Below are 8699 nucleotides of genomic sequence, written 5' to 3' on the forward strand. Positions count from 1 at the left end.
TTTTTTAATTTTTGAGACAGGGTTTCTCCGTAGCTTTTGGTTCCTGTCCTGGAACTAGCTCTTGTACTCACAGAGATCAGCCTGCGTCTGCCTCCCAAGTGCTGGGATTAAAGGCGTGCGCCACCACTGCCCGGCTAACACACACTTTTCTTGATTGAGTTTACTTAGTTTAGGTCATAGATGCTTATAACCAAACCATAATCAACAGTCGAGGATACTGACCTTCTTTGCCTTGTCGGCTGAGCTCAATGACTGATTTGTCCAGGCACAAGTAACGATGAATGTGGGCTGCAGCCTGCTCATAATCTTCATTCTTCAAAGCAGTCTGAACTCCATCCATGCAGAACTTCAGGTCCAAGATGTCATCAGCTCTCTGAATGGCCTGATAGAGGCGGTTCTGCAAAAAGTCTTTTTTAAAGACAATATCCTATTCCTTCAAAGCACTCTTCAGAACGTAGAGAAATTTAGGAGCAGAACCTAGTTAACCGTCAGTCCTTTTCAGCAAATTAAAAATACTACCATAACCACTTATCTTATAAAACTGTTATGAGTGATAATCAAGACACTAGCAGATACCATGATTTAATTAAATGTGGTTAATTCATTTTAATAGAAGCATGAATGAGAATAATCTATATTTATTTTGTTAACTTTATAACTGAATCAAGATGTATGTAATATCAGAAACATAACATCGCTGTGCTGGAATCTAATCTAAGGCTTTAGTGCATGCTAGGTAAATACTCTACCAAGCTGCATCCCATTCCCTTCATTGACATTACATTACTTGACTTTTACTCTGCATTCCTAGGACAAATGCTACTGGTCTTCGTATGTCTTCGTATATAATTCTTTTTATATGTTGTTGGATTTGCTTTTAGTGCTTATTGAGGATTTTTATTTTTATACGCATAAGAGCTAATGATCTAGAGTTTTCATGTAGTATCTTGTCTGGTTCTGGTAATTCCTATTGCATTTTTACTGGATGGTTCTTTTCTAGTCTCTAATGTAATTTCTTCCCTCCCTTCTTCCCTTCCCACCCTTTTAGTATTTGGGAGGGAAGCAAACATCAAAGCTCAGTGGGATTACCTTGGCCAGGTCAAGCTGACGGACTTTGCTGGACACATTCTCAGCTAGGTTGCAGGTAAAGGTGATCATTCCAGCCAGCTGCTCTGCATCTCCCTCAATCAACTGCAGGTTGGGACTAGAGACAGACATTGTCAGGGCATACTTATCTGCAGAGGCAGAGGGAATGAACAAGGGGGAATAGGTGTGTGTGTGTGTGTGTGTGTAAGAGAGAGAGAGAGAGAGAGAGAGAGAGAGAGAGAGAGAGAGAGAGAGCGCGAGAACGCGCGCGCCCAGAGAGTTATGGTGTTATGCAGGCTAGGAAAATGCTCTATCATTGAGCCACGTCCTCAACTCTTTCTCTTTGTTTGCTTTGATAATGATGTCTAATGTAGGCCTGGGTAGCCTTAAATTCATTGTGTAAGCAGTGAACTCGTTGTTCCTCCCGTTCTTGCCTTCCAAGTGTTACGATTACAGGTGTTTAATACCACGCCTAGGGTGCCTTGTCCCTCTCAACCCCTTTTTGAGGCAGGCATTCAAGCTGGCCTCAAACTGAGATCTTCCTGCTTCGGCTTCCTGAATGCTTAGATTATAGACATATACAACAATGCTCAGCAAATATACAAAATTGATAAAAGCAGTTCTCCTTTTTTGCAGGACGTGGGGAGCTTCAAGACATGGTTTCTCTGTGTAGCCCTTGCTATCCTGGAACTCGCTCTGTAGACCAGACTGAACTTGAACTCAAGAGATTCCTCTGCCTCTACCTCTTGAGTGCTGAAATTAAAGTAGTGTACCCCCTCTATCACCACCAGACTAAAAGCAGTAGTTCTTAAACTAGAATTGCAAAACAGAATCACTTGGGAGAATTATTAAAATACATATTTCTGGACCCCACCAACCACCAAAATAGTCTATAATTCATGGGTTTCAGAATTTCTTTCTTTCTTTCTCTCTTTGATACAGGGTTTCTCTGTGTAGTCCTGGACTCACTCTATAGTCTGGTATCAAACTCAGACCTGCTTGCCTGATCTACCAAGTGCTGGGACTAAAAGCATGTACCACCACCACCTGGCCAAAATTTGCATCTCTATTAAGGTTAAATGTGGGCCAATAGTGATTATTTTTGTTTTACTTTTGGATAGGGTTTTACACAGCCTAGATTAGCCTCTTAACTCACTATGTAGCTGAAGCTGGCCTTGAACTCCATATCCACCTGCTCCTATTGCCTAGGTATTAGGATTTTAAAGTTGTGTAGCACCACGCTTGATTGTAGTTTAAAGCCAAAGACCTTTGTTCTTTTTTGGGTCTCATGACCCATTCTGGCTTTGAACTCCTGATACCTCCAACTCCAAGGGTTGAGTACAGATTTGAGCCATCATGCTGAGTTCCAATGACTTTTAATAACTTTGACTATTGCTCCTTTCCATTTCAAATGCTTGTCATTTCATAAAACAAAGTTAGGAAAAAGAATCCTCTGTTTTTCTTTTCTTGAGATAGGAACTCACTCTGTAGCTTAGGCTAGTTTTCAACTTGCAGCAAGCTTCCCACCTTACCCTCCCAAGGGCCTGGACTACTGGCTAAGAAAACTAATTTTATCCAGTGGTTCCCACTGTACAGTAACAACTTTTGCTGTGATATATACTTACCCCATTCTGTGGAGAGTGACCATCTTACTTTCAATGGTGTTTTGCTGTTCCAAAAGAGTATCCAGCTCTTTTTCCACCACTTTCTAGAACATAAACAAACATTTTAACTCAGAATGGGTATGAGGAATTTTCTTTTTTTGGAGGGCGGGGAAGGGGCAGGGTTTCTTTGTGTAGCCCTTGCTATCCTGAAACTTGTTCCATAGACCAGTATAGTCTCAAGAGATCCGCCTGCCTCTGCACCACCATGCCAGGCTAGGAATTTCCTTTTTAAGTTACTGGGAATTAAATTTATGACCTTGTACATGCCAGGCAAGTGTTCAAATATTAAACTCTATCCCTATCTCTAGGAAGAAGGAACTTTAAGCACTTTTAGAGTTATCTAACTTCGCTGGGTATAGTGGCACACATCTTTAATGCCAGCACTGGGAGGAAGAGGAAGTTGAAATTGGATCTCTGTGAGTTTGAAGCCAGCCTTGTATATATATCAAGCTCCCAGACAGTCAGTACTACATAGAGAAACCCTGTCTCAAAACAAACAAAATGATGTAACTCAACCTAGCTAAAAAGTGAATCCCATTTCAGAAATTTTTCCTCCCACTAGTCCCTTTGACATCCAAGCTGCTTTGATTTGTTGTGGCAGACTAAATCATTGGCTATGAAATCTTTCTCATATTTCTTTTGATAGAGAGTCTCATGCAATTCAGGGTGGTCTCTCACTTATTCCGAAACACAGGATGGATGACCTTGAACTTTTGCCTTTTCCTTCCCAAGTGCTAGCATTATAGGTGTGTGCACAGCACACATTTCAAGTATATCTGATTCCATCTAGCAGATGAATAACATAATGGGAACAAGCAAATGTTTACTCAATACTATTTGTAGAGTGTGCCACACAAATGGGCTCTGAAGTTTAGTGGCTAATCCGGATGTGTGGTGATTGTCCCTTTCAGCCCAGCACTCAGGAGACAAGCCAGTTTAAGTTAAGGCCAGTTTAACTATGTGGTCAATTTGAGGCCTGTATGAGCTACATGAGACCCTGTCTCAAAATCAAAACAAGGCCTGGAGAGATGACTCTGGCCATCAAGTCTGATGACTGGAGTTTGATCCTCAGGATCCACATGGTAGAAGGAGACGCCAATTCTGAAAATTGTCTTCTGACTTCTACACGGGTGCTATGACACACTTGCTGCCCCTCCCCACAAATGTTAAAAAGAAACAGAATAAAATGTAGTAGCTAAACAAAAGCAATTTCCAAAGAGTTAGAAAAAAAGAAAAAGAAAAAAGAAAAAAGTTCACTGGGAAAAACAGCCAAACTTTTAGATCAGCATTTACATCTGATTAGCAAGGACTCCAACCACACTGGAAAATGAACTGACAGCATCAGGTTGCCACAGAAGAAGCAGGTATTACAGAGGTAGCAAGCTGTCAACTGAAAGGCAATCAGAATTCTGTCCACACCTATACATCAACGGGACAAGAGATGAAATGAGTGTCGGTGGCTAGACAGCTGTGCCCTGCCTTAGCCTTTAACATCCCAACTCCTAGCAGAGATTTCGACCCTCCTAGAGGGTTGTGAGCTTGCCTACAATTCCAGCAGTGTAACAGGATGCCACAGGAAGGTAGCATTCTGAAGACAGTCCGGGCAAAGACGAGGCCTTCTCAAAATAAGAAAATGTCCAATCTCCTACAAAGCTCGGCATTTAACTGGAAGGCTGAAATTACACATATACAATCATTCTCTACAAAATAGTCTTAAAACTTCAAGCTAATTTGCAGTTAACTTCTCCCTTACATGAGTCGAGAAGAAACTTTCATTTCTTTTCACTTCCCAGGCCAAAGCGATTCTTAGTTTGAAAAGCAAATAAAAAAGGTGTGTACGTATAGATAAATAGCACACGCCACTTCCAACGTTACTCGTCAGGGAAATCAATACCGGGGCAGACCAAGAAAGAAGACAGTCCAGGAAAACAGGCTAAATAAGCTTGAATTGACAGGTGACCCCCAAATGCTCAACTACACTACAGCGTCTCGGGTAGGTGTTAGCTTCCCCTGGTAAAGAGAATGACGCCTCGGATGTCCTGTGCCGCTGGATTCTTCCAGGAAAAAAAAAAAAAAAAGGAGGATCAGCTCCCCACCTCCTCGCCGCAGAGTCGTTCGTACACAGCTTCCAGCTCCTGCAGCTCTGTCAGAGAGCGAATGAGCTCGGTGGAGATTTCGGAGCAGCGGCCTCCTCCCACCCCCTCCGGTGGCGGAGGCGCTGACAACTTCTGAGGGGATTCTAGATCCGACATCTTGGTTCCTGTTAGGCGCTTCCGGGATCGCGAGGTCCCCTCTGTGTTGGCGCGGCGACCTTTGGGCTGTCCACAGAAATGCCCGATCAACAAATTTGAAGTCTAGTTTTAAAATTAATTTTATATTCTACAGCAAATTCACTGTAATGTGTAATATTTAAATAACTTAAAAAAACCGAAGACGCTCGATGAAAAGTATTTTAAAATTTCTCATATTTATCAGGCGGAGGCTGGATTCCTTTTCCCGTCGCGCGCCACCCGAAGGCCCGTCTTGAGGGCTAATGGCGGACGCCGGCGCGTTAGCCCTCGCTGTGGTTTAGGCCTTTGAAGGACTTCAGCATCCATCGGATACCGACGCCATCCTTCTTCCAGCAGGCTAGGAAAGCGGCCTGGCAACTTCTCTGTCGCAGAAGAAGCGGGAAGCGTCACACGAGAGAGCTGCTCGGCGCTCTGGCGGGCGTCGCAGAGGCCGTTTTAGGCCAGAGCGATTCGGTAAGCGTGAGGAGGTTAGGAAAACGCTTGCGGTGCGCAAATGGTTTCCTGGGCTCTTCCCCCGCTACTGGGCGCAGAGTGGGGACGAGTCCTTCAGGGACACGGCTCGCACGTCTGACGTGGCAGCCTCGTCTCTTTCCAGCCCACGGGGAGGTTGAAGCTGAGTTCTCGGGGGATGGGAGGCCCGAGCGGGGGACAGTGAGACCCCGGGGAGAGTCAGCCCCTAACGCGAAGGGCTAAGAACTCAGCTTACTCAAAAGCTGTAAACAACAGAAACGGTCTTTGGGTCCGAGAATCTGGCTTGAACTTGGTTTCGTCTTCTGAACCTGTTTTTTCCTGCTTAAAAAAACGAAAGTAAAGGTCAATTGTGTCTGCCCGAAGATTGCGAGAGGTGATCTTGAAATCGGGCTTCGTAGGTTGGGGGAGGGGCGGGGAGGGGAAGCTCTCGAAGGGTTGGCGGTTAAAGTCTGCTGCTGTTTAGTGTTGGAGTACTCGTGTGCTATTCCTCCTTCCATATGGTAGGAAACCCGTTTGGTTCGTTGAGTGAATAGGCGTTTATTTTAATCGCCCATCTGAAGTGTAACCACAAGGCCAGGGGTTTCCTTCCCATCGCCACGAACACAAAATTCTCAAATATAGAGCCTTAGGAGATGTAAGTGGAGACTTGACCAAGACCCCCGTTTTTATCTGTTTAAAGCAAATGTCCAAAGTCTTAACATCACTTTGGCTGCTTATGGTGCCACTGAAAGTCACTTTGGAAGTACCAAAATTTAACAATTTAAAACTTTAAATCCCGCTATCTGCCAGTTCTACTTTTGGGAAAAAAATATTAGAGGTATACTCATAAATCTGTATGTGTAGTATTAGCAGTTTGGCTAATTGAATTATAATGTAACCATTGAATATGTAGCAAATAAAAGACTCTTTATTGGTGACTCAATAATTCATAGAGAACTTGCAGCGTAGTGAGTATATCTAGTACCCAACCTTTGGTTAAACAGATGGCATAAAATGACACAAATGTGTGTTCTTGAATTTTTCTACACATATATAAGCATATGGGAAGATAAAGTTGGAAAGATTTATTCCCAAAAGAATTGGATCTTTTGGAAATGGATCTGAAGTTTTTACTGGGCATTTGAGTTTTGAATGGTGTGGACTACAGTTAACCGTAAGTTTTCATTTGTCTGACAAAAAAGATAAAGGCATGTTGCGTTAATTGAACAAGTTCTAGTTCCTGGCACGTCACTCTGTATGTTGGGCAATGAATGTAATTTTTGAGCTGTAGTTTTCTTGACCATAGTTTGTTTTTGTTGTTGCTTTTGTTTTTCTATTAGCTTAGGCTGGCCACTGAACTTGTAGTAATTCTTCTGACTCCCCAGGGCTAGGATTATAAAAGAGAGTCATGATGCCTGGCTATTTATTTATTTATTCCTCCTTAAACTGTTGCTGGGTGTATATGTGCAAACCTTTAATCTCGGTACCTGGGGGGGGGGGCAGGAGAATTTCTCAGTTCCAGAACAACCGTAACTACATGATGAGTCCTTGTCTCTGGAAAAAAGAAAAACCTAAGACAAGGTATTGCAGTGTTGTCCATTCTGGCATTTTCTGTATAGCTCATAGCTCAGATTGGTTTTAAACTAGCAGATATCCTCCTGCTTCAGTTACTCAGCACTCAGAATGCAGGGTCATGCCAATATGTAGGCTTCGTAGGACTCTGAGATGAAAAGTAAAGGTGTAGTGTACTAGAATGGCGCCTGGCATAAAAATGATGCTGTGTGTTTCCTTCCCCTTGAGAATGCACCCCAGGGTCTCATGCCTGCTAAGCAAAGATTTCTAACAATGAGCCCCATCCCAGCCTGAAAAGGCTCTCCCAGTGATAAATGTGGTGCTCTGCTGGGTCTGTCTTCATCTGTCTTCAACCAGACATCCCCATGCAGAAGTTCTTTTAAAAACAGTAATGTTTCTGTTTGTTTGTTTTTAATCTGTAGCCTACTTTGACTTGATACTGTTGGCATAGCCAAGACTCGAAGTACCGAGTGTCTCAGTTTTGCTTGCCACCATGTTTCTGTACAACTTGACCTTACAGCGGGCCACTGGCATCAGTTTTGCCATCCATGGCAACTTCTCTGGTAAGTTCTCTAGGTATTATTAACTTTGTGAACTGAGAGAGAGAGTGCAGAGTGCTTTTGTTGAGAAAATGTTTTCCATTTATAAAAAACATTTGTGGAGCTGGTTAAATTATGGTGTATTATGTTACCTAATTTGAGGTGCATTTCTTTCCAGTTAATTATTCTAAGTATAGGTGCGTATCTCTTCCCAAGGTGTGTATTGTTGTAAGGCATAAGCTGTATAAATCATAAAGTCATGGTTCCCCCACCCCCATCCCCCAGACAGTCTCACTAGTCCTAGATGGCCTCCTGCCTTAGTCTCCCAGAGCTGGGATTACAGTTCTTAATCTGGAGTTTGATATCAGAGTTTTCAAAAAAAACGTCTTACCTGAGTGTGATAGTTCATGCCTATAGCCCTAGCACTTAGGAGACTGGGCTACTATGAACAGGAGTTTGAGACTAGCCTAAGTTAAGATATATAGTGTCGTCATCCCCCCCCCCTTTTTTTTCTTTTTTGCGTTCTTTTTGTTTTTCAGAACAGGGTTTCTCTCTGTAACTTTGATTGTTCCAGAACTAGCTCTGTAGGCCATGCTGACCTTGAATTCACAGAGATCTGCCTGCCTCTGCCTCTTGAGTGCTGAGGTTAAAGGTGCATGTTGCCACCACCACCAAGCTAAGATACATAGTCTTAAGGAAAAAATAGAACTGGCGAGATAGTTTATCCAGTGAAAGTACTTGTTGCTCAAACCTGACAACTAAGAGTTATAGGTAAGGTACTTGCTATGCGGACATAAAGATCTGAGTCCATGCAGGACCATGACTATTGGCAACAGGTACTTCCCAATTGTGTATATTGTGACCAATTTTAGGAAAATAAGGTCGTTTTGTTTTTTACTTATGTAACCCTTTATAGAAAGCTTTCTTGATAATTACTTTTGTTAGGTCAGTTTTGGGAAACTATCTTTTATTGTTTTGGGGTTTTTTGTTTTTTTTTTTTGTTTTTTGCGACAGGGTTTCTCTGTGGCTTTGGAGCCTGTCCTGGCACTAGCTCTGTAGACCAGGCTGGTCTTGAACTCACAGAGATCCACCTGCCT

At 42.8% G+C, this 8699-nt stretch overlaps 2 protein-coding genes across 2 annotated transcripts in view; one reads left to right on the plus strand and one right to left on the minus strand.

Annotated features, from left to right (window-relative positions):
• The window catches only part of Cog4 (component of oligomeric golgi complex 4), a 34797-nt gene extending 29710 nt beyond the window's left edge, over positions 1–5087 (minus strand). Inside the window, exons 1-4 of the mRNA XM_005345670.3 lie at positions 4847–5087; positions 2712–2794; positions 1090–1204; positions 223–397 (exon numbers count right to left, since the gene is read on the minus strand). Of these exons, the coding sequence (XP_005345727.1) occupies positions 223–397; positions 1090–1204; positions 2712–2794; positions 4847–5002 (529 nt within the window). The 5' untranslated portion in view covers positions 5003–5087. The remainder of the gene's footprint in view (positions 1–222; positions 398–1089; positions 1205–2711; positions 2795–4846) is intronic.
• A 148-nt stretch (positions 5088–5235) lies between these two features.
• Positions 5236–8699, plus strand: part of Sf3b3 (splicing factor 3b subunit 3) — a 41065-nt gene continuing 37601 nt past the window's right edge. The window contains exons 1-2 of the mRNA XM_005345672.3: positions 5236–5494; positions 7486–7626. Of these exons, the coding sequence (XP_005345729.1) occupies positions 7557–7626 (70 nt within the window). The 5' untranslated portion in view covers positions 5236–5494; positions 7486–7556. The remainder of the gene's footprint in view (positions 5495–7485; positions 7627–8699) is intronic.

The sequence above is a fragment of the Microtus ochrogaster genome, chromosome 4 (assembly GCF_000317375.1).
Source record: "Microtus ochrogaster isolate Prairie Vole_2 chromosome 4, MicOch1.0, whole genome shotgun sequence".
Taxonomy (NCBI): Eukaryota; Metazoa; Chordata; class Mammalia; order Rodentia; family Cricetidae; genus Microtus; species Microtus ochrogaster.